The 25,125-nt window shown below is 42.7% G+C and overlaps 1 protein-coding gene across 2 annotated transcripts; it reads right to left on the minus strand.

The window, feature by feature from the left end:
- Window positions 1-224: 224 nt before the first annotated feature.
- LOC142427405 (serpin B6-like) lies at window positions 225-17,548 on the minus strand. Of its 2 annotated transcripts, none has more exons than XM_075532670.1 (6): window positions 17,381-17,548; window positions 12,667-12,816; window positions 9,579-9,696; window positions 8,793-8,935; window positions 6,903-7,058; window positions 225-629 (listed from the first exon to the last, which is right to left on the minus strand). In XM_075532670.1, exons 1-6 carry the CDS (start codon window positions 17,543-17,545, stop codon window positions 225-227), a joined length of 1,137 nt encoding a protein of 378 aa, XP_075388785.1. In that variant the 5' UTR covers window positions 17,546-17,548. The 2 variants fall into 2 exon arrangements, with proteins under 2 accessions (XP_075388785.1, XP_075388784.1); XM_075532669.1 differs by having other exon boundaries at window positions 6,903-7,055; window positions 17,381-17,545.
- Window positions 17,549-25,125: the final 7,577 nt, after the last annotated feature.

Genomic DNA, 25,125 nt, shown 5'->3' on the forward strand with positions numbered 1-25,125 from the left:
CTTTTAATGAAGATAAAATTAAGAATACAGATCTGAGGGAAAATATTAGCCTATAAACACACACAGAGTGCTAAACAGGATATTTAAAATTGAGACTTTTATTTCTGAATGGTTCTTTCTGTACTAGGTCAATTTGGGTTCTGGGCTCCATGTAATGTCGGATAAAGGAGACGTAAGTCTACAGAGGAAAGACAGGAGAGACTTCTCTCCCTTGACGATGATTCCTACGGAGAGGAGAACCGTCCACAGAAGAGGATGCAGTTGGTCTTGGCGTGCTGGATGAAGAAAAGGAAGGGGTGGTCGGCACAGAACCTCGGGGTGATTCTTGCACAGCACGGTCGTAACATACAAGCAGTGGCAGCTGCTGCCTCGGTGCCCTCCTCGCTGACCTCCACAAAAGCCTTGTGTGCCACCTTGGACACAAACAAGCCCCTCCTGGGGGACATTCCAGAAAAGTCAGCCCTGGTCTCCTCAAAGGCATCAACCATGCCCATCGTGGGGAGGGTGTTCTCCAGGTCATAACTTTCCTCCAGTTTGAATCTAGGAAGAAAAACATCCACTTCTCTTGTTTGCATTTTGTCAGCCCTGGTCCATTCCAGGAATCTCTCATAAGTAAGTTCCTTTTCCACCTAGAAGAGATTGGGGGATTAGACAAATCAAAAGGTGCTATATTGAGTAGAACATCATGCTTTGATATTAATGATATGCTGAAGCACTATACAGGATGGTAGTCACCAGCCAAAGGTGCCCCATGAGGTCTGAAAAATGGATGTGCAAGAGAAGACACTAACAATTGATTTGACTCAAATTAATACCATTCCCAGACAATTGTAAAACAAATTCTGGTATAGCTAGACGATACAATGGAGTTCTTGTTTTATTGGTTTGTGTATTGTTTTGCCCACAGAAAGTTATTGATTTTAAAAAAAAAGAAGAAGAAGAATAAGAAGAAGGAGGACATTCCTTGAGACTTCTTTCTCTTCAGAGCTCCAATTTCACTCCCCCTCGCACCCTGGAGTAGGCAATCCAGATTGACCTAACTTGCCTCTGGAGTCCCTACTTGCTAATCTCAACGCTCTGGATCTATACCCAGACATTAAGCCTAAATGGCAAAACTTTTTTTCCCCCTTCAATCAGGCTTGGCTCAATACAAAGTAGCCAAACATCACAAAATGCCCAGAAAATGGCTATTTAGATTTTAACATCTTCCAGGACCTGGATAATTTTTGTCAATATAACTGCAAGTGCCTAGAAGTTCCCTGCATACAGGCTCTATTCCACCTTGGTTCTCAGCCCTCTCTGTGCCAAGACTGCACCACTTCCCAACATCAGCAAAGACCAGCATTCCCAGACAATTAACCTTCCTTTGATCAGTCCAATCATGCCCCTCTGCCTACACCTGCACCTGTCCTCCTCCTTTTCCAGCTCCAATTCTCTCCCTCCTCCTCCTTATAATCCTTCTCCAGTCTCTTCTTTGGCCCTTCCAGCTACTTCTGCCTCTTCTGACCAGCCAATGACCGACCCGTCATTTTCTGATCTGTCATCGTCTTCATTGTCACTCCTCCATCTTCTTCATCACCATCTTCCCTCCTGCTGCCACCGTCATCTACACCATCTTTCTCCTCCCCTCTGCCACCACTTTCTTTACCCCTCACCCACTCATGCTCATCCCTTCCCTGCTCAAAAACCTCTTCTATACATCTGAAAATTCCACCTTCACGGCCTGAACCCCATTCTCCCTCTCTGTGAGGGGACAAGAGCTAAGGGATTTCTAAGAGTTCAGATCCCTTTTTAGATTCTTGACCTGTCAGATCTCAAAAGACGTCTGGGACCCTTTAGTTCTGACCTGGACCAATATGTAAGAGAGTTCAGTTATCTCACCTAGTCTTACAATCTTACCTGGTATGACTTACATGATTCTTACAACTATTCTATTCCCTGAAGACGGAGAGTGTATGGGCGTGGCATAGCAAAAAGGTGAAGAAGTTCATGCCCAGGACCAGGATAAACCAGTTTGCACTAATGCAAGTCCCCAAGGAAACCCTAACTGGAATGATCAACTCGATCATGCAGACCAAACTCTCCGAGATCACATGCTAAGCACTCTTCGAGGACTGACAATAAATGGCAAATAAAGCAGTCAATTATGACAAAGATTAGTGGAATCCTTCAAACCCCAAAAGAAAATCCTGCTCAGTGTTTTTCTTGATTCTCAGAGGCTTTCCAAAAGTTCACCAGGGCTGACCCTCAAAACCAGCTGGCACCACATTACTTCATTCACACTTTATCTCAGTCAGCTCCTGACAAGAAGAAGCTTAGCAAACTTGAAGAAGGTCATCATACTCCACAAGGACAACTTCTTAATGCTGCCTTGAAGGTGCCCAAGAAACATTAGGAACAATAAATAAATAAATAAATAAATAAATAAATAAATAAATAAATAAGAAAGGGACAAAATTAAATATAAGATGCTGGCTAACACCCTTCAGGACAAAATGGGTTGGTCCGAAACAAAATACAGGGAGCAATAAATGAGTAAGCCACCCAGACCTTGCTTCAAATGTTCCCAGATAAGACATTGGGCATGTGAATGCCCCAATCTTCATCCTCCACTGAAGTCATGCCCACCTTAAAAACAAGGACACTGGTGTATTGATTGCCCTTTCCACTACAAAGTGGGAAGGATAGGCTCTTTCATAACACCACAAGAAAAACCACTTCAAGATGCCTCCTTGTCAGCATTTCTAGGCTTGACCTTAGATGATTTTTGGTGCCCAGGATCAACGGCCTTCACAGAGATGACCCATCATGAGTCCAGGGTAATGATCCTCGTCTCAGGAAAGCCTATGTCCTTCCTATTGGACACAGGGGTCACTTACCCAACACTCTGAACCTTCAGGATGGACTTCTTGAGCCCCCACACTATTAAGGGGTAGTCTCACAACCCCTTGTTACATGGTCACTCTTATGTAGCCCCTATAATGTACAATACTCACACCAGTTTCCAGTCATCCACAATGCTCCATCCCCCTAGTGGACAAAGTTATTCTTCTTAAATTCAAAACAATAGTAACTTTTCATTATTGGGGGTCCTGGGCTCCAAACTTGTTTCTTTTATAAGCCTCACTGGATACTCTCCTTGCCTCCATCTCCCCCCAACATATCTCTCCTATCCTGACACCCCCGTATGGGATAAAATCTCCTTACAGGATCAAATATGGAACCTAAAAAACTTAGGGGAAGGTATGACCAGCAAATAAGCCATTAAATAAACAGCCCAAACCGCCATCAAAAGGCTCTAGGAGCTATCTCAAACCCCAGCTCCCAACAAACCAATCGGCCTAGCCAAGCTCACACACATAGCACAACAAGATGATTCCCAGGCATCAATTTCTTCTCTCCTTCACACCACCCCACAGCTACTTCACCAAGCAATGCTCACCACAGGGTTTGTTGTGCCGCTCCCTCTGACAAAGAAAATACTGAGCATCTTCCAGGCCATCTTCATGGGTAAAACCCAACAGAGCCAGGACAATGAAAGCTTCCCCTCACATCAGAGCAGTGGCCGCCAAAATACTTCTCTTTTCCAGTCAAGACTCTTCCTGGCCCTTGGTCTCTAAAGTGCTACACCCCAGAGGCAATGTCTCTACCAGCTGTTGTTGTCAGACCCTCTTTGACCAAATATTGAGGGTCAATGTGCCTTGCCTGGAAGAGTCTTACTACATGGCTACAGGCTAATTAGGTAGAACCATGCATCCCAGTCTTTCTCATGCTAGAAATCACTTTCCTAGATGAACAAGACATGGAAAACACCATATAAAAATACAAATCTGAATCGCCTCCCCATAATTCCTACAGATGCTGTGGTAGTTACATAATTTAATGTCAACTTGATAAATAGGTTATAGGGGTGGAATCTAGCCTATCGATCAGGTCTCAGCCTGATTGATGCCTCCTTGTGAGTGAGGCCTTCTCATCAGAATTCTGTCAGTTTCCTGTCTTCCTCCCTGGAAGTGGGACACACTCTCTGTGCTTCACCTTCCTGTGGACAAGCCACATGGAGCCACGGTAATGGCAGCCAGACCCATGTAGATGCATCCACTGACATTGGATCCACAGTTTGTTCCAACACACTTGCCCATGCTCTGCCAGCATTGGTCATCATTGCATGTGCTGCATGAGTCTCTAGAGGATTTCATGGGCTAATATCAAACTTATAGGCTAAGATCAAAACTATGGACTTGATCTGGACTGGGCTGGGTGCTTTATTGACTCATAATTACTTCTTGATACAAAGTTCTCTCTTATACATATAGAAGTTTCTTTGGATCTGTTTCTCTAGTCAACCCAGACTGACACAGACACAAAGAGCAGATGTCACCCCATGCTCATTGGACCGAGCTTCGTGGACACTCTGGAAAGAGGGGTGAGAGGCATTGGAACTGCTCCTCATTTTCGCCACAGATGATCAAGAGACCTTAGCGTTGATAGGGAAAAATATAGACACTCTTCTAAGGCTACAAATCCAAATTTATTTCCTAGCGGATGTGGCACTACAAAACAGCCCTGGATTTCCTCACTGCAGAAAAAGGGGAAGCTGGCTTTTTCTAGGAGAGTAATTTTGTTACTTTGTTTATCAATCAGGCACATTTACACAAAAGGTATAAGAACTGATGGAATGAATCCAACACAGACTAAAGGAGTAAGGAGGCGTAAGATCTTTCACACATGGGAAAATACCTTTGGCTCTTGGAAATCTTAGGCTCCATGTTTCCTGCCACTACTGACACCTCTCTGTTTACTATGTATAATTCTGTGCTTTGGGCCTTGTCTTTCTTTTGTACTTTCTTTGTGGGTGTGCAGGAACGCATGTGTGCATTCACCAGTAAAATCTACACAGAGCTGTATGTGGCTGGGGTCTATCAAATGTGCTCATCTTACCCTGCTGAGACAGAAGAGCTAGAAGTCTTTCGCTAACCCTGTCCCATAAGGTAGGGATAACATATCTGACTGGATTTAAGACATCGCCTGGCCAATTCAAGCAGCTCACTCCCATGCTTCCAGGTCATGCCCTAAGCCTAGAATCTGTCCACCCCCACAACTTGCTGCATACACCAATAGCCAATATCCCCGTCTCTCCAGGCCTATGCAACCTTACCAATCAAGAGGTCACACAGTGCTCTCTCACCACCATTGCAATCCCCTTTCTCCACCCCCAAGTGTTCAGCCATCTTTTCTGCTTTCTGTGGGTGCTACTTGCCATTGGGAGGAGCTCAGCGGATTTCATTTCCCAATTAGGCCAGTTACTTGGCACCCATGTTTCAACCCATTTTCCTATAAAAAAGATTGACTCAATGAATGTTTCGTTTGATCTCTTGACGGTTGATCCCACGAGTATTGATAGTGGATCCAAGCAAGACAAAAATCAATGACAACTTCAACCTTTCCCCCATTTACTATGATGTTACCTACTGGTCCTAGTGAGAGGATTTTGTTTTCTGTACATTAAATCTGAATCTACACTGAAGGCAACAATCCTTGAGCTGCATCAACAAGATCTGTAAGTCCACCGCCTTTTCAGCAAGGAGGGTGGAGTCAAGTAAACACAGGTTGTTGATAAACCTCCCTCCATCCTGATGCCACACGCTTCTTCAACGAATCAAGCTGGTCTGATGATTTGCTCAGCATACTGATTGTCGAAGAACGATGAGAGGATACAACCCTGACACTGCACAATGTTCCTGATTTTAAACCACGCAGTATTGCCTTGTTCTGTTCACATAACTTCCCTGTGAAGGAATGCACAAGTTCTTCTCAAAGTTATTCATTGCTTGTTAAGATCCGCACAGTCGAATGCCTTTGAGTAGTCAATGGAACCCAAGTATACAATTTTCTGCTATTCTTTCTTTTCAGCCAAGAGCGATATGACATCAGCAATGACATCCCTCCTTCTATGCCATGTTCTGAATCTATACTAAATTCCTGGAAGTGCCCTGTCAATATGCTGCTATACCATTATTGAGTAATATTCATCAAAATTTCCCTGGCATGTATTATAAATGATATTTTTTATAATTTCCACATTCTGTTGGGTCGCCTTTTCTTACAGTGGGTACAATATGGATCTATTCCTGTCCGTGGGCCACGTATCTGGCTTCCAATTTACTTGGAACAGGTGTGTGAATGATTCCAGTGCTTCATTAAGTTTTTGAAACTTTTCAGTTGCTACTCTGCCCATTCCAGGAGACTTGTTTCTGGTCAATGTCTTCAGTGCAGCGGGGACTTTTTCCTTCAGTGCCACTGTTTTTGATCATATGCTACCTCTCCTGATAACATGTCCAAAGAGTGTGAGATGAATTCTTAGTTTAAAAATATTTTTAAAAGAGGAACTGGTACCAAGGTCTCAAAAAGAAAGTAAATGTTTAGAAAATGATGATGGCAACATATGTACAAATATGCTTGGAACAATTGATGTGTGCAATGATATAAGAGCTGTGATAGCCCTAAGTAAAAGGATTAAATTTTTTAAAAATTAAATAACAAAAAGAAAATTAAAATTCACATACTTGAAATCAAGGGTTTTTATACTTCAGACATTAACTTTGGGTTTCTTCTGTTTCAGAAAAGAGAAAGTAAAAAGAGAAGAGTCCAACTGTCCTTGACTATTGAAAACTGGGGAGAAGCAGTACTCAGATTGAGTGTCTCCAAACATGCCTTTCAAACTGGTTGTCATGCAGCGAACTCATGCTCATAGTAAGTGCATGAGACAGAGTAGAACTGTCTCATAGAGTTCGGAAGACTGTAATTCTTAAAGAAACACACTGCCACATCGTTCTCCTACAGAATGCTAGAGGGTTGGGAAAGGAGTGCGTCACCATTGATCACACAGTCCCTCTCCTTACCGTTTTTAAATCAACGTTTTCATCCGGAAGCATGATGATCATATTCAGCTCCCTTCCAATATAAGGAAGCACAAGAATCCGAGTGAATGTTTCTTGTACATAAGTCACTTTCACCATAGCTTCCTGGAACATCATCTGGATGGGTTTCTCCTCCTTCTACAAAATTGAAAACAAAAACAAGATGATGAAACATGAGCGTTGACACATGGAATGGAATTGCTTGATTTCCACAAAGCTGTCCCTCTATGCACTCCTGGCTCACATATTTCACTCCCCATAGGACTTTGAAACTGGACAAAGTCACACATCTCCCATACAACACGCATCACTGACTCCTTACTATTTTTTTACTTAATTTCCACCTACCTGATATCTTCCTCATGTCTCAATGCCATTCCCTTTATGTTGCAACTATTTGATTTGTTATCTTTGTAGCCAAGATATCAATGGCAATAAGTAAACCATCAACATATCTTTGTTCAAATATATGATTTGTCGTAACTGAATGACCCACTCAAAATCATTGGTGGGCTTATGTTTCATTTTATTTATAAAGAAAGGCATTCACACGAAAATTCCCATAAACCCAAAATTCTATACTCTTGGTGGCAAGTACACCTGGTACGTGGTACCCTAAACACTCATGAGGACACCTTCGTAGCTTGTCTCTCTCTACTGCAGACTCTAAGAGGCAAGAGAGAATTTCTCCTCTCCTTGTAGCTCAAGGACAAGGCAAAACACTGAGGGATGCGATACAGCAGCAAAGGTTCCCACTCTGAATCTCAGAAGTTCGAGTTTGTCTTTCCCTTTATACTTGCTTTTCCCTCCAACTGGATTGTAGATGTGGTGTCACCACAACCTTGTCAGCAGCAGGAAGGGCACCATGCTGTCAGTGTGACAGCACAGGAGGAGAACCAGTCTGATTCCCTGAGAGAGACTCTCCAGGTTGACACCAGGCTGCTGTGCGGTCACCTCATGGTAGGAGAGATAAACTCCTATCAGGTTGCAGGAACTCTATGGTAGTTACATGATCTGGTATGAATTTGAGGATTCAGGGTGAAGGGGTGCAATATAGCCTGTCAATCAGGTTATAGCTGGGTGTCCTCTATTTTGAGGCACAAAGGAGTTAAATAGCTCACTGGAGGCAGGGCACATGCTAGTCCCAACAAGATATCCCTGTGGAGAAGACCCAGGGGGAGAGGCTTGTGTCTCTCCACCCAGTGGCCTGTGATCTTCCTGCATCGGGCACCATTGCATGTGGTTCAGTAGTCTGAAAAGGAGTTCATAGATTTGTATTGGACATATGGGCTAATATCGGACTTATGGACTTGATCTGGACTGGGACAGGATGTTTTCTCAATATTCAACTGCTCTTGTGTACAAAGCTCATTCTTACACACATATACGCATCTATGAATTTGTTTCCCTAGACTACCTGGACTAACACAAGCTGCCATTTCTTTCCCTGCTACTGAAGGCAATTCGAATTCACATCTGGTTAAAAAAATTTCAGTTTAGAATAAAATTTGGAGCGCATGCTGTTTTTGTGATAGTTGGTGGCATGGAGTCAGTTCACACACATAGCAACTCTCTGTAGACAGAAGGAAACCCTATGTGGTCTTTCACTGCTCTCACAATTGTCCATATGCTGGAATGAAACTATCCCTCTGGAAAAAATACAGGTTCAGGCTCACGGTGAGCTACCACCCACAGTGGTGAGCTACCACTTCTCACAGGTACAGAACCCTCTGTAAGCAAAGTAAGCAAATCAGAAACGTCACATAGATTTGTGAGGAAGGGAAAAGACTAGCAACAAACAAGATCTTGGAAGCAGGATGGAGCTAAACTCTGACTTCCCCCAAATCCCTTGTGCTGTGAACAAACATTCACCTGGTTGATTTTAAAGGTACTTTTACAGGTGCGCGCTTTGGAAAATGCCTTGTCCCACTTCCCTTTGAAGTAGATGGCATTGAGGAGAATCAGCTTCGTGCAGGAATCCACTGAATCCGAGGAGAGCGACTCGGGAATTTTACCTGTGAAGAAGTAAAGAACATGAGCACAGGTAGCTTTCTGATTCACACACAGGAGTGATATGCAGGACCTTTAGGAGTTGTTGTGGCTTTACTTGTGTCCTTCACTAAGACATGCTCAAGCCCTCAGGTCTGGAGTCCAATACCCCTGAGTATGGTCTGCTTGTAAGTAGGGACTTTGCAGATGTGATGAGGTGCCTTTCAGTCATACTGCAGTACGTGTGGCCTAAAGAAGAACAGACACAGACTGACAGATGGAAGGAAGGAAGGGGCCATGGAAAGAAGAATGCAGACACGTTTGGAGTTTTGCCTCGAGAAGCCCAGGATCTCCACAAGCCCAACCCTTCAGTCAGTCATTTTCATTCTTCTAGCTGTGAGACAGAAAGATTAGAGGCCACAGAGTCATCACAGAGCATGCAATGTCCCAGAAGAGGTTCAATGTATATTGAGTCATCGATGAAATAGATATGAGTGTAGTGAAAATGCTGGAGAATATGCCACATGTCGGGCATATGTTCCAAATACTTTTTAATGTTCAAAGTGATTGAAGCAAGGTATGTAGCCCTGTGTACATTTGGGAGTTGGTGAAGTAACTGGCAATGAGGCTGCTTAGAATCTATTGCAATAGAAGGAACGTCTGTATCACCTTCGGTCTTCTTGGCTACCCAGGAGTTGATGTGATTTCTGGACTTCTGTGCAGCGTTAGCAAAGTCCAGCTCTTCCAGGTCTGCCTGGTAGAAGGTGCGGCAGGAATCTCTGAAAGACTGGGGTGGACAGAATGACTTCAGTCCACAGTGACAGATATAATTAACAACAAATGAGTTCTTCACTCTGATTCATGAGAACACCAATCATGATATGATTTACATATGTAATTTCCAAATAGATGTGAGGCATTAACTTGACATCCACATTTCTTGATTTTGGCTTTGTTTAATCTTCGCTTAAGCCACTAAGTGAAATTTGTGGTTGATGGTTGAGGGGCTAGGTGTCTTTGTATTGGTTCCAACACATACTGACACCTTGTGCTACAGAACCAAACCTAGGCCAGTACTGCCCCATCATCATAATCACTGCGATGTTTGGACCCAGCTGACGGAAGCAGTGCTGTGGATATGCAGTGTTGTTGGTGAACTGATGAGTGCTTGGAGCTGAGCATCCAGGAGATCAGGACACAGATACTGAGATGCTGTACACATGGGCTCTTCTGCTCCTTTTAAAAGCCTCTGTGTTCATTGCAAGAAGTACCTCACAGAGGACTCCAGCTCTCTCATTTGTCAACAGCGGCCAGTAAACCTGGGCATGTGGCTCCCTGTCCAGCAAGAAGAGGTGTATAATTCTAGACCCAGTATCATGCCCACCATGTTCTGTGACAATGGACTGTCCAGTTCAGTGCTTCCTGGGGCTTTTGGCACATGAGATCTAGCTAGAGAAAGTAAGAATGAGAATATATCACTTTACTAAATGTTAATTAATCACATTGATATTTAAAGAGCCACACATGGCTGTAGTATCATTCTGTGTGTCTGTAGATTCTTTAACCCTCCAAAGTTCACACTATGTTTCTTAGTATGATCATGGCATCACGAAACAATCATGGTACATCCTCACATCATGACACATCCTCTAGAAGAAGAACATGTCATGCCAGTATGTTGAACGAACCAGTTTTTTGAAAATGAATTTTGAGTGAGTAACCAATATTCCTTTTCCACAGTGTCTAAGTGTTTAGTTCCTGCACTTAGAACGTTATTTTATTTTATTTTACAGGTGTTTGTCTTTGCATGAATCTCTCTTTTATAGGAATACTGTGAGTAGGTAGGCATCTAGCAACAATAAGCAAAGCAATATGATTCTCCTTTGGTTCACTGGTGAAGAAGATTATGATTTCCTTATAGTTATACAAAGAAGTTCTGCAATATAATCCCTGTGAGCAACTACAAAAATTGCTAGCATCCAGTTTTTCCCAGTAAATGAGGCTGTAGCAGTGGATAGACCTCACAGGGTTACTGTGGGGACCCAGAGAATTATCACTGGGATTTGAAGTGACATCTTTGAACTAGATGTCAGGCACTAACCTGAGAGAGGCACTGCATCAGTTCATTTCCTATTTTCATCATACATGCCTTGTCAGTTTTCCTGGCTCTGGTTTTCTGTGGTTGGTCTACATTTATTCAAATCTCTCAGTCTCAGAAAACCATCTGGAAGCACACTGATCACTGACATCATGGGAGCTTATCAAACCCTTACAGTGTTTAAGCCAGTTGGAAAACAGTGGTCCTCTGTTTAAAGTATTATTTCACACCGTCCCTATAGAAATGGAAGTGACAGTTAATCAGATACTGTTATCACTACTTCACTCTCTTAGAACATTAAAGGAGTGAGAAGTCATTCACCAACATTTCTTGCCTCTATCTCTTGTGCTGTAAAATTAAATGATATTTTATGTATCAATTTTATTCCTAAATTGGCCACTCAACATGAAGAAATTTAAACTGAAAAAAACACCACCCATTCTTCATGCCAGTCAGAAGTTTTATATTCTAAGACAAATGATGCAGGATTTGAGCAGCCCTGGTAGCATAGTGCTTATGCATGTGGGCTTCCAAATGCAGGTACAGCAGTTTCAAACCACCATCGACTCTGCATTGAGAAGGATGAAACATTTAGCCCCTAAAGAGTTTCAGTCGGAGAAACCCAGAGTCAGTTCTACGTGTCTTACGGGATCCCTGTGAATCAGAAACCACTCAATGGGAGGAAGATATATTGCAAGCTTATCAACAGATTGTAGTACACCACATAGCTAAGAAAGATTTTTTAAAGTAAAATAGTCAATATATGTTATAGTATGTAAATCTTAATTGGGTTTCATCTTATAGGCAACTATGTTCACTTCATACCAATTTTTAAAGTATTCATTTAGAATCTGACACAATCCTACCTCACCAAAAAAATTCCAAATTGAAAACATAGTGTAATACCATATGTCCTAATAAAAAATGTATAATATGATCTAATGTGACAAACAGTAAGGGTTAAAAATTTCTCCATGTGCTGAAGAGATACCAGCTGTCATCACAAAGGTAGGAGAGGGCAGGAGGCAGGGGTCGAAAAGAGAGGATGGCGAGGACTCTTGCTGTGTCATTTTCATGAGCATTTATACCAAATACAAATATATCCAGAGATTATTTAAGTCTCCTTTTAAAAATGAAAAACAATCAAACAAACAATCTCACACAAAAACAGCTGGTGTAATTATTGGCAAAAAAAACCTGAAATAAGACTTGGGCTCTGAAGTAAAAATCAAAACACTTAAACATATCAAAAGTTGCAGAATTTTCATAAAACACCATAAATTTCTTTGTGTTCCTACAAAGGATTAGAAATATGCCCCATGCTTGCTTCTTCACTTTAGACAATTCATCTTAGTGCGGGCTCAGCTCCCTCTCATTCCATCTCCCTTTTATTCCCTCTTATTCCCTTTAATTCTTCTTATTCCAGTCTTATTGCAGACTATTGGTTCATTTCAGCTTCACACATGCAGCATGATGTTCATTAGGAGGCCCATTTCCCAGATGGCAAAGCACCTCAGCAGTTGGAAGAGCTGGGTGTGGTCTGTGACTGGAGACCTGAAGTCACAGCCCGCTCTCCTCTCAGTCTCTACCACATTGACCCTCCTTCCCTCTGCTATGCTGCTTCCAGTCCCTTAGTGAAAATCCACAGGCAAGACTTACTGAGAGGAAGTCATAAGTCTTTTCTCCAAAGAGCCTGTTGGCAGTTCTCAGCAAGTACTGAGTGTCCGGTTTGTTGACTTCCGAGAGAAGCCACTGGAAGCTTTGGTGCGCATCTGCACCTCCACCTCCAACTTTATCCAGTGAAAGTGCCTGCAATGAAAACAGGATAACAGTACACATCTTCAGTGTCCCCGGGTTCAAGAAACGGTCCCACCCTACACTCAATGCTTCCAAGTCTCCAGACCCATTCTCGAGCTTGATGATGACAGCCCTCTGCTTGTACCTCATCTAAGGTTCCCCCAGTCTCATAAAAAGAAGAAAGCAGAATATTCTATGTATTGGTTGCAATAAAAATAGCCTTCCCAATCCTTGACTGAATGCCTAGGATATTTGTTTTCACCAGTTGGGGTATTTTGTCTGCAAACATGGCTGTGCTCAGGGATTGAGTGCTGCCATAACACGGTGGAGTCTCTGTATCCAACTGTTGGATCTAGTCCAGCTCTCAGACCTGCTTTTAACTGAAAATGCAGCAGAGGGGAGGCTATGACAGGCCTCGTCCTTCAACGGTCTGCTGGATTCTACTCTCACACCCTTGTAGTCAGGCCATAATGAGGTGTGGAAGATCAAGTTTTCCTCCTGAAGAGGCCACGTAAAGGCTCCAGAGGAGTGACACCACATGGGCAATCAAGTCGCAACCCAAAGTGAGCCACAAAGCCCTACTTTTGAAATGGTCCTGTCCAATTCCCCTGTGAATGAGCCACATGACTGCACCTGGCTGGCCACACAAAGAGCAGAAGCTCCTCAGTTCGCACACAGATTCTAAAAATAATCCATCTTTATCCATGGAGGACACAGTCTTGTAATGATTTTATCGCATCAAGGTATAATACTTAGCAATACTTAAGCGATACTACATAGAAGTGAAGTTCTAACATAACAAACACAAAACATGTGGCATGGACTGAGGAAAAAAGTGACGACAGAGGTTGGATGCTAAAATCAGTGTGGCGATTGCTGACAGAGGTAGACCTACAGGGAAGACTTACTAGGATCTGGATAATGGGCACACACAAGCATTGACACAAGAACTAAAGAGCCTATCCCTGAAAGGAGCAGAGAAGGTGGACAATCCTCTCCGTAGACTGATAAGTCAGGATAAGATTTCCAGAAAGATTGTCACATGACTTTTTTTTAAAAAACTAGGTATGAAATGTGGTGAAGAAAGCTGATGGTGCCCGGCTATCAAAAGAGATAGTGTCTGGGGTCTTAAAGGCTTGAAGGTGAACAAGCGACCATCTAGCTCAGAAGCAAAAAAGCCCACATGGAAGAAGCACACTGGCCAGTGCGATCACGAGGTTCCAAGGGACCAGGTATAAGGCATCATGCAAAAAAAAAAAAAGATATATGTGTGTGTATGTATATATATGTGTGTGTGTATATGTATATATATATGTGTGTGTGTGTGTATATATGTATGTGTATATATATATATATCATATTAAATGAAGGGGGAAGTGCAGAGTGGAGACCCAAGGCTCAAATGTCGGCCAATGGAGATCCCCTCATAGAGGGGTTTAGGAGAGGAGATGGCTTAATTAGGGTGCGAGGTAGTACCGATGAAGAACACAGCTTTCCCCCAGTTTCTGGATGCTTCCTACCCCCAACTACCATGATCCGAATTCTACCTTGCAGGGCTGGATAGGGCGGAGGCTGTACACTGGTGCGTGTGAGGGCTGGAGGCACAGGGAATCCAGGGTGGATGATGCCTTCAGGACCAGGGGTATGAGGGGCAATGCTGGGAGAGTGGAGGGTGAGTGGGTTGGAAAGGGGGAACTGATTACAAGGATCCACATGTGACCTCTTCCCTGGGAGAGGGACGGCAGAGAAGGGGGCGAAGGGAGACTCCGGATAGGGCAAGATATGACATAATAACAATGTATAAACTACCAAGGGCACATGAGGGAGTGGGGGTAGAGGAGGGAGGGGGAAAAAAAGAGGACCTGATGCAAAGGGCTTAAGTGGAGAGCAAATGCTTTGAGAATGATTGGGGCAGGGAATGTATGGATGTGCTTTATACAATTGATGTATGTATATGTATGGATTGTGGTAAGAGTTGTTTGAGTTCCTAATAAAATGTAAAAGAAGAAAAGAGAAAAAAATGATTAGGGCAAAGAATGTACTTTATACAATTGATGTGCTTTATACAATTGATATATGTATATGTATGAACTGTGAAAAGAATTGTATCAGCCCCAATAAATTATTAAAATTAAAAAATAAAAAAAATATTAAGTAGAAAAATAAAAAAATAAAAAAAACCAAAACTAAACAAAAAAAGAGTTGTATGAGCCCCTAATAAATTGTTTTAAAAAAAAGACGTACAACCAGATTGCTTATTAGAAATAACATTAAAAAAACTAGGTATGAAAAACCACTATAACTCTATTGCTGTTGAGTCAATTTTGACTCATGGCTATTTTACTGGATGATGAAGTAGAGCGGTCTCCCCAGGTTTCCCAGGAGGGAATTTGCATGAAAGCAGATCACAACATGGAATGGTTAGTAGGTTTTAACGTATGACCTGTGAGTTAGCAGAGACGTGCTTAACCAGCAGAGATTCTGTGAGAGTGACACGGAGCCTGGCAGACAGCTTGTTCCATTGGATGGGGGTGGACAGGAATCTGAACCAGTGTCATGGCATCTAGCAGCACAGCAGCCTCAAGAGAAAGCATGGGAGGTCAAAGGTGAGATTGACAGGGAATAACCAGTTGTCAAGCTAAATCTCAAAGAATGGTTTCAACTCAAGATGAGCATGGTGGAACGAAGACCTGGTGCTCACCCCAAACTCTCCAGCTGGCAAACCTCTTTAATCATAAGGAATGATTTCAGGACAAGGATAAAATCCAAGGTATTCACCCTAGGGTCCAGAAGCCACCAAGGCTGTGACCATAAAACCTGCTTACTCACCAGTGCCGAGAGTAGTGATAATGGGAGGGTTGTGGGACAGTGAGGTAGAACGGAGGAACCGATTACAGGGATCTACACATAACCTCCTCCCTGGGGTATGGACAACAGAAAAGTGGGTCAATGGAGATGTCAGACAGTGTAAGATATGACAAAATTATAATTTATAAACTATCAAGGGTTGACAAAGATGGGGGGAGGGGGCAAATGAGAAGTTGATGCCAAGGGTTTAAGTGAAGAGCAAATGATTTGAGAATATTGAGGGCAATGAATGTACAGATGTGCTTGACATAATTGATGTATGTATGCATGGTGATAAGAATTGTATGAGTCCCCAATACAATGATTAAAACAACTTTCCTTAAAAGTAAAACCTATAGAAACATCAGTTCGTGTAAAACATGAAAAAATAATAATAATTTATAAATAATCATGGATTCATTAGGGAGGGAAGTGGGGGATGGAGGAGAAAAGAAGAGAAGCTGATATCAAGGGCTCAAGTAGAAAGAAAATGGTTTGAAAATGAAGATGGCAAAAAACGTACAAATGCAGTTGACACACTGGATTGATGGATTGTGATAAGAGCTGTATGAGCCCCAAATAAAATGATTTTTTAAAGGAAACAAGTAACACAGAGAGGAATTGAGATAAGTGATGATACATTGAGGGGATTGAAATTGGCTAAGTAATCAGAAAATATACAAACGGTTGGATATAAAACTATGATCATCTTTGTGCGCTTTCATTTAATTAACAATAAAAAACATTTTTAAAAAACTCTGCTTTACTACAAAGTCACAAGGATGAAGGCAGTACCTCAGAGACCACACGTTGAGTCAGCATCCCACAGTCCCCTGACTGTCCTCTCAAAGCCCACAAAGTCCTATCGCAGACAGACTGGTGCCTGTTCCTTCTGTCTAATGAAGTGGATTGTTAGCTGGCAGAAAACCCACTAAGGTGTGGAAGGACCTGCCCGAACTTGGATTGAAAGTGAGAGAGTTCCATGTGGGAGAGATCTCTAGGCCCCCAATTCATGTGGGCAGGAAATAGGCTCAGAGCTGTTTAGCAATAAACAGGGGCCACTTCTTATGGAAAATGAAAGGAAAAAAGCTGAGCTCTAAATCACTGACACAGGGGATGGGACCAAAGAAGATAAGGAATTGAATGATTCCCAGGAAGGAAAAGTTAAGACAGCACCAGGAATGTTCTAGGTTCTCAAAGCAAAGTCAACATACACCTGGCTGAGCTTCAGAACTGCAGTGGTGTGCAGACTGTTCCATGTCTCCCACACACCTGACACTGTTGCATGCTGTCTCTGTCTATGCCAGTGCTCTTGCCAAACCAAACTCATCACTGTGTGTGGGATGCCTTCATGGTGGTGCATACAGCAGGGCAGATTTCTTTTTAATACTTAAGCCTCACCATATCACATGATGCAACCTTGACATAGGTCTTTAGTGTCTATTCAAAAACACATGAATTATTCCAAAGTGGTGGCTAAATCAATCTTTTGTATCGTGTCCACACTCTCTCCAACAGATCAATAGAACCTTCAGAAAAACTCCCTGAGATCCCCATGGAGGGGGGAAGGGGATGGAGGGGTAAGAGGTTCTCTGACAACCCCCTCTGCTGTTCCCTGCCAGACAAGCAGTGTTCTCTAAGAACAACGTCTTTGGTAGTAAATCTGGAAAGACCCGGTCGATCCTCAAATGCAGAGTGTTTACTGTTGCCTTGAAATGGCTTTCAGTACCTGGGACATCTGGGCAGCAGTGTTCCCCTTTGCCCCCAGGAAGACCATGCTCAGGGCCGAGGAGATGCTGAAGGGCGAAAAGAAGATGTTCTTTGAGTGGTTTTCACACAGCTTTTTCAAAAGGTTTAAGGCAAAGGTGCCATTGGCTTCTGACAGGGTCTCCATGATGGTGAGTCTGAAATGAAGACATTAAAAACCATGTTACCTAAGGACAGGCTGCCAGGCTGGCTGCATCTTCATGCTCCTTGTTATCCGTTGGCCTCTCCCACCTCCTTAACCACCCCCTTTAGTCAAAGAACAACACCCCCCCCCCCGGGTTCCATCACTTGATTCCGACCTTTGGTAATGCCTGCATTTCATAGCAAGCTGGGGCCCCATAGTAGGGTTTTCAGTGGTGGGTGCACTTGAGTCTCCAATCTTTGGGTTATCAGCCAAGAGCTTTATCCAGTTGGCTCAAGAGGGCCAGTGTGCACACTCAAAACATTTTGAGTAGTTTTTTTCTTGGAATCTCATGTGTGTGTGTGTGTGTGTGTGTGTGTGTGTGTGTGTGTGTGTGTGTGTGTGTGTTTCTAACAGTAAGTCAAAATATTAGATTGGGATTTTTCCAAAAAGGCCCCTCCTTTTTTCGGAAAAGGAAAAATGTGAGGGCAATAACTTGCTACATTTTTGTGTGCACAGGAGCAAATGAGGAAGGAAACTATCCCCATAACTTACATCTTGTGGACAGATCAGGAACCAGAATATTCCTCCTTTTTACATCACTCTCGTGCTTTCTTTTTAATGAATAGTTGTATTAACATATAATTCACATTTCATACAATTCAATATAAAATATACACATCATTGCCACTGGGTCAACACTGACGCACAGCAAGTCCATCGGACAGGATAGAACTGCTCTGCGTTTCAAGACTACAACTGTTACACAAATACAAGCCCAGGCTGTCACAATCAGGGGTGGCTGGTATTTTTGAATAGCCGACCTTTTGGATCCCCACCCAACTTGTACCTCACTACTGCTTCACTCGGGCTCCTTATACTTCAATAGTTCAATCTTATGTGAAAGAACTGTAACTAGGATCGATTCCAGAATCTTTTCTTCTTTCTTCTACTCATTGTCATTGTCTCCCCATTTTCCCCTGACGTAGCTCCCAATACCATTATTTCAGTTACTGCCCCTATAGATTTAGTTATCCCGGATTTCAAAGGCAGAAACCATTTCAAAAACAAACAAACAAGCCAAAAAGCCAACAATGCTAATGCATTAAAGCAGAGAAAAATTTCAAAAGAAAGCAGGAACTAGAAAAAAACTAGAACAGATTTAAAATGAGTGAAAGGAGCGATCAAATGATACAGTTTTCATTTCAGCCTAACTGCACTGCCTTGATCCACTCTCCAATGCACTCTCTGAGCTAGTGAGGCCATTTCAGATCCCTCCTCTGTGGTTGGGGGGTTCCTCAGACTAGGCTTGCTGTTTACTCAGCGAGCATCGCAGTTAGGTTAAAATGAAATACCTCATTGTTCGATCCTTGTTTTTCACCCACGTTAAAGTTTCACTTAAAATAAAAAGCAAAGGGGAAATATACATAGATTAAACCATTGTTTTCCTTGTTTATATTTTTAAATGCCTTCAAAAGTTTACGTGACAAAAGTCCAGCGTCTTTTAATTCCATTTTCCCTAAATTTAATGAAGCTTGTATCAATTATTGTGAATACAAAAATATTTCAGTATGATCAAAAAGACACAAAATAAAAAAAGATGTTTGGATAGTTGCATAGGATTGAAGAAAGGATAACATCTTCAGAATAACACACCATTGAAAAACGGTTAACATAAAATCTTAATACAAAGATGCTAAATCCAACCACATACACAGGTGTGTGGAAGCTTAAACACAATAAACACCTTCAAGGTTCTTTCTTGAGCTCCCCATGTGTGTCAAAGCCATCGCTGAAGTCCATACTAGCAGATCCTGTCACGTCCATGGTGGAACAAGAGCGCACTTAATGATAAGAAATCCTAAAGCACCATTTATACTGAGTTAAATAAAGGAAGATATAAAACTGAAAGAGACTGTTCACTTAATTATGTAAATTGGGAACAATGATAAAAGGATGCATAATTAATAGCCTAGAAGGAAAAATGGGTCACTAATTGTTTCTAGACAATGTTAATTATTCTGCTTTTTATTCCTCTGATTTCCTCTCTCTTTCCACAAGCATCGCTTCTACAAACAGAAGCCCTCACAGCTCCCAGAAACCACCATTCCCGAGGCACTCTGCCCCCTCTCTCTGGCATCTCTTCACAGTTCCAAAGCCCAAATGCACACCACCCTGGTGTGCCTGGCACCTACCGACTGCCTGGTGAGTGCGGGCCACCAGGACTTCTCTGGGCCCACACCAAGGGTGGGATTGAACCCTGATGTTCCTATTGTCATTCTCCCTCAGGTCTTCAGCTCCCTGTAATCTTAGCCATCCCTCCCCAACTGTTCTCCAGATGAGTCATTCACACAAACACAAGGATCAGTTCCAAGGCTGTGCTTCAGGAAGGCCCATCCTCTGCAAGCCCACCTTCATCCCCCATCAATGTCCCTGTGGCCTCCTTCAGGGACCCTGGTCTAGACATGGACCTGGAGCGGTGGGGTATGATCTGGAAAATGGGGTGCCCTCTGAGGGTGACCAGGTTCCTTCCTCTATCTCAATGACAGGGGAAAACCAGATCCCACTAGAGAATAAAGTCCTCAACCAATTACATACCCCAAAGTCTTAATGTAGCTGCGGGATCCAGGCAGGAAAGGCTGGAGTCAGAAGCTGAAGTACAGAGAGCTGAAGGAGAGATTAGATCCCTCAAGTCAGCTGCCAGGCTAAATGGGGAAGTGGGCGGGACCTTTCGTGAATGGAAAGTCCAGTGGAATGAAGGGGGGGGCTGGGTGGTGGTGCAGACAGACTCTTAGAGGCTCCTGGAGGCAAGGTTGACCAGAGCTTTGCTTAGGAACTCAGATTTGACAGCAGTTCCCGTTACTGGTTGTGCATGTTGAGTCTGGGTTAGAGAAACCCCCTGAACTAAGCAGTCACTGCTGTGGTACATTCCTCCAATTTGAGCATGACTCTATTTCTTTTTTTTCTTAAAGATTCCTGTCCTATTTGAAGTTTATCCTAGTGTGTGAGAAATTTAGATTCCATTTTAGCTTCTTCCCTGCATGCTTCTCCATGGTCCCTGCTCTGCCCCTTTAAAAGGCCATCTTCTGAGCAAGGGTGTGAAGCTGTCTGCTTTTCAAAGGACACCACAGTCCACCAGCAGAAGCCAGGAGTCCATTCGGTCTCAGGACAACCCCCTGCGTGTCTGCTGGATTTGCTCCATAAGAAGTCCTGTTTGGGTTTGTCATCGCTGTGGACAGTGACACAATCTGTGTCATGTGGCTGGTGCATACATGTGGATGACAGTGTAGTGATTTCCTTGAGTGACAGATACTATGCATTCACAGTCAGCATTGTCCTTCAACATCCATCTTGACATGTCTCCTTTGATGATGAATGTACACCATTCCTCTTGAATTTGTCAGAGTAAACCAGATGATTTTCTGATTTCAAATGCCAATACCAGTCCATTTCATCTCTGGAATGCCTAGAATTGCCTATCAGTTTGTCATACTGAGGTGGCTGGTGTCTCCCTAAGTCACTGGTTTTTGAAATGCCAGCCAGCGTCACCCATGGTGAGCAGTTTTCAGCAGAGCTTCCAGACTAAAAAACAGACCACAACCCAACTACCAGCTGCCCACATCGGAGGAAGTAGCTGCTGGAAATGTGTAGCCTCAGCCCTCTCTCCGATACGGACAGCCTCGTGCATGGAAGAAGAACATGAATGGAGATGGTGCTGGGGAGGGTCCCCTGGGTCAGAAGGCACCTACAATGTGACTAAGGGGGATCTGCTTTCTCAAAGTAGACTTGACGATGGAGATTCCATAGAGGAAAGGCTATGGGAGTAAAGGATGTAACAATTTTCGTTTATTGATCGGGCACAACTTAAAATGAGAAGAAACAGCTGGCAAAGTTTGCAAGTAATTGACACTTGGAATGCTCAAAATATGGATCTAGGAAAAATAGAAACTATCAAAAGAAATAAATGGAATGCATCAAGATTGGTCTCCTAGCCATTAGTGGGCTGAAATGGACTGGTGTCAGCCATTTTGAATTAAAAAAAAATCTTAGGTTACTCTGCTACAATGACACAACCAAGAGAAATGACATTGAATTCATCTCCAAAAAGGACATTTCAAGATCTATGTTGAAGCTCATTGCTATCTGTGAGAGGATTCTATCTATCTTCTTTGAAGGAAATCCAGCCAACACTAGGGCTATTGAAGTTCATGCACTCACCACCAAAGCCAGTTTTGAAGAAATTGAAGAATCCTACCAATGTCTTTAGTCAGAAGTGCCTCAAACTTGCCGGCTCCAGTGCAGGAGAACGATTTGAGTGTACAACTCCCTCACAGTCAGGAGGAACATCAAGCTGGGCGACCTGTACACCTTCATTGGTCCCCTCCAAGATAGTCTGATAAACAAGTGGTGAGTGGGCTGTAAATACACCTCTTACTGCGGTCACACAGTATGCACCTGGATCCAACATGAGTGGTTAATAAATAACAAACCTCTGACCCACTTTGAGAGGACCATCTTATATATCCCCATGGGCCGATTGCTCAACTATGGCCAGGAAGGCCAGCAGGGCTCTTTGCCATGGTCCAAGCACAAAGGGATGTTCTTGCTCATGTCCCGTTCACTGCCAGTGGGAATTCACGTCAAGTGTTGCAATGAGTTCAATCAAGTTACTTTTTCAAAAAACTATATAACATTTTTATATTGTTATGTCCTAATTTAACAATAGTATTTAAAACATGAACTTTAAGACTCTGGATAGGGCAAGATAGGACTAAATAACCATCTGTGGATTATCAAGGGCTCATGAGGGAGGGTGGAGGGGGGTGGGAGGGGAAAAAAAAAAGAGGACCTGATACAGAGGGCTTAAGTGGAGAGCAAATGCTTTGAGAGTGATTAGGGCAAAGAATGTACGGATGTACTTTATACAATTGATGTATGTATATGTATGGATTGTGATAAGAGTTTTATGAGCCCCTAATAAAATGTTTTAAAAAATAAAATAAAATAAATAAAACATGAACTTTAAAATATGTTTGTCATATATTGGATTCAATATATCATACAGTTAATATAATACTAACATGCATAATAATTTAATGTAATACTTAAGTAGCAAATGTCCAAAAAAACCTTTAAAATATTTGTGCTTTCTTAACAGAAAAAGTTTTAATTTATGCATCAAGTGAGTTTTAACTTTATTGTTGTGCAGGACACCGAGCTTTGTATAACTCTAAATATGCCAATAGCTGAGGTATTTGACTTATTAAGTAGACACAAAGTTCAATATATATTTATAGTGGAAAGTAAGTTTCTGTTTGCAGCAATGAGTGTATTTTTTTTTAAATTGTTTTTCCCATGAAAACAGCAGGGGGTATATATCAGCACATGACAGGTATAATTTATCAGAATATTTATGTAGCTTTGTTTAAGTAAATTGAACAATCCATACAAGAACTAATTAATCAATATTTAAATAATAATTAATATGAAATTGAATTTTATTTTCTGCTTGCCTGCAGGCTTTCTTTTCAGTAATTGTTGTTTCAGGACCTGCAAAGCCAACTTTATGACCAAGAAGTAGGAGCAATTGGAGGTTGAAGCCATCAGAAAACTTCAAACTGGGGTGAGGGGACCCTTGGATGGATACCTCTCTCCTCCCATCCCTTAAGTGGTGACAGAGCCACGGGTACCCCAAAGTCTTGGCAGCTACAGGAAGGAGGCAGGAGTGCCCAGAGTTAGAAAAGGGAGAAACCCCTGAAAACGAGGGTAGGGGTGCAGGAGTGACCATGCAGGTGGGAAACCTGGGCAGGAAGAGGGACTGGGGTGCGCAGAGCCTGTGCTGTCCCTGTGGGTAGATGGAAGGACAGAGCAGGGTCCCCAGCCTGATGGGGCATCGGCTGTGCCTCAGATGTTTAGTCTAATGCATTTTATGTTGATGTTGGCAGGCTTTTTCTTATGTTCTCAAGTTTCATGTTATTTTCCTTTATTGCACGTATGTTTGGACTCATAGTTAGCAAGGCTTTCTCCAGATCTTTGGGCTCACCGGGTTTGTCTTCCAGTGATGACATGGCATCTCTAATGTCCTTATTCATTTATTTTAAAGATAATTTGGGGGGACTCTTACAGCTCTTATAACAATAAACATATCAATCTACACAATCCATACAAGCGTATTTTTAGGTGTGTTGCCATCATCAATTTCTAAACATTTACTTTCTATTTGACCTGGTATCAGCTCCAATTTTTCCCTCCCTCCCATTCCCCATCCTTATGGCCCCTTGATGAATTATAAATTATTTTTTATATCTTATACCGACTGTGATCTCCCTTCACCCACGTATCTGTTGTTGTTGGGGGGGTGAGGGTTATGCATCAATAATTGCAATCGGTTCCCCCTTCCTCCCCTCTTCCCTCCACCTTCCACCTACCCTCCTGGTATCGCTACTCCCATTTCTGCTCCTGAGGTGTTTATCTGCCCTGGATTCCATGTGTTGTGAGCTCCTATCTGCACTAGTGCACATGCTGCAGTCTAGCCAGAACTGAAGGCAGGACTGGGGTCATGACAGTGGGGGAGTGAGGAAGCCTCCAAGAATCATAGGCATATTGTGTGTCTCATCAGTGCTACACTGCACCCTGTGTGACTCATCCCTTCCTTGGGACCCTACTCTGATTTTCTGATTTGGGCTCTCCTCACGGGTGTTAATGGTATCTCATGGTTGTTTTAATTTTTTTCCCTGATGGCTAATGATTGGGAGCTTTGGCTCATATGTTTATTGGCCGTTTGAGTCTCTTCCCTAGTGAAACTTCTGTTCAGTTCTTTTGCCCACTTCCTCAGGGGATTAACTGTTTTCTTTTTTCAGCCTAAGAGGGCATTGTAGATTTTAGTATTCAGCCGGTTATCTGTTGTGTCATTGCTTTTAACGTGCACAGGTGATTTATCCTTACTTTAGTTCACCTGTCAATTCCACTTCATCTGTGTGTGAACCCTACTCTATGGAGTCCCTGTGCCAAGATTCTTTTTTTTTCTTTTTGCTACCCTAACCCTAACCCTAACCTGTGCCAAGATTCTTAGGTTTGTCCTGATTCCTTCATTGATGGTCCTGATTGTTAGGGGTTTACTTATAAGAGTGTGATCCACCTTGCGTTTGTTCTTGTGCATGGGGGAGGTAGAGTCTAGCTTTTTCATTTCTCTACACATGGATGGCCACTGTTTCCAGCACCACTTGTTAAAGAGGGCACCCACCTTCCACTTGATGCTTTGGGGACCCTTGTCAAAGATCAGTTGTCTCTCTGCTGATGGTATTATTCCTGAGTTTTCTGTTATTTTCCATTGGTCGGAGTATCCATCTGTCATTATTCCAGTACCATGCTGTTTTGACCACGGTGGCTGTGTAGTCAATTCCCTTTGTTCACATGTCTGAGTCAAGTAGCCATGGCTCTGTGAAAGCCTTGAGCACCGTTATGCTGGGACTGGTGATGGGCTTTACCTGGATGATCCTTTTTGCGTGTGTGCCCTGTCTTTGTCCTAAGATTTAATAAACCAAACCCAACTAAACTCACTGTCATCAATTCCATGCTGAATCATA

The sequence above is a fragment of the Tenrec ecaudatus genome, chromosome 15 (assembly GCF_050624435.1).
Source record: "Tenrec ecaudatus isolate mTenEca1 chromosome 15, mTenEca1.hap1, whole genome shotgun sequence".
NCBI lineage: Eukaryota > Metazoa > Chordata > Mammalia > Afrosoricida > Tenrecidae > Tenrec > Tenrec ecaudatus.

Coding starts and splice junctions, on each gene's coding strand:
- LOC142427405 (XM_075532670.1), bottom strand. CDS start 17,545: ATGGAGACCCTGTCAGAAGCCAATGGCACCTTTGCCTTAAACCTTTTG. Junction 12,817..17,380: donor CTGCTGCCCAGATGTCCCAG/GTACTGAAAGCC, acceptor TTTTCATTGCAG/GCACTTTCACTGGATAAAGT. Junction 7,059..8,792: donor GTACCTTTAAAATCAACCAG/GTGAATGTTTGT, acceptor TCAATTTTGTAG/AAGGAGGAGAAACCCATCCA.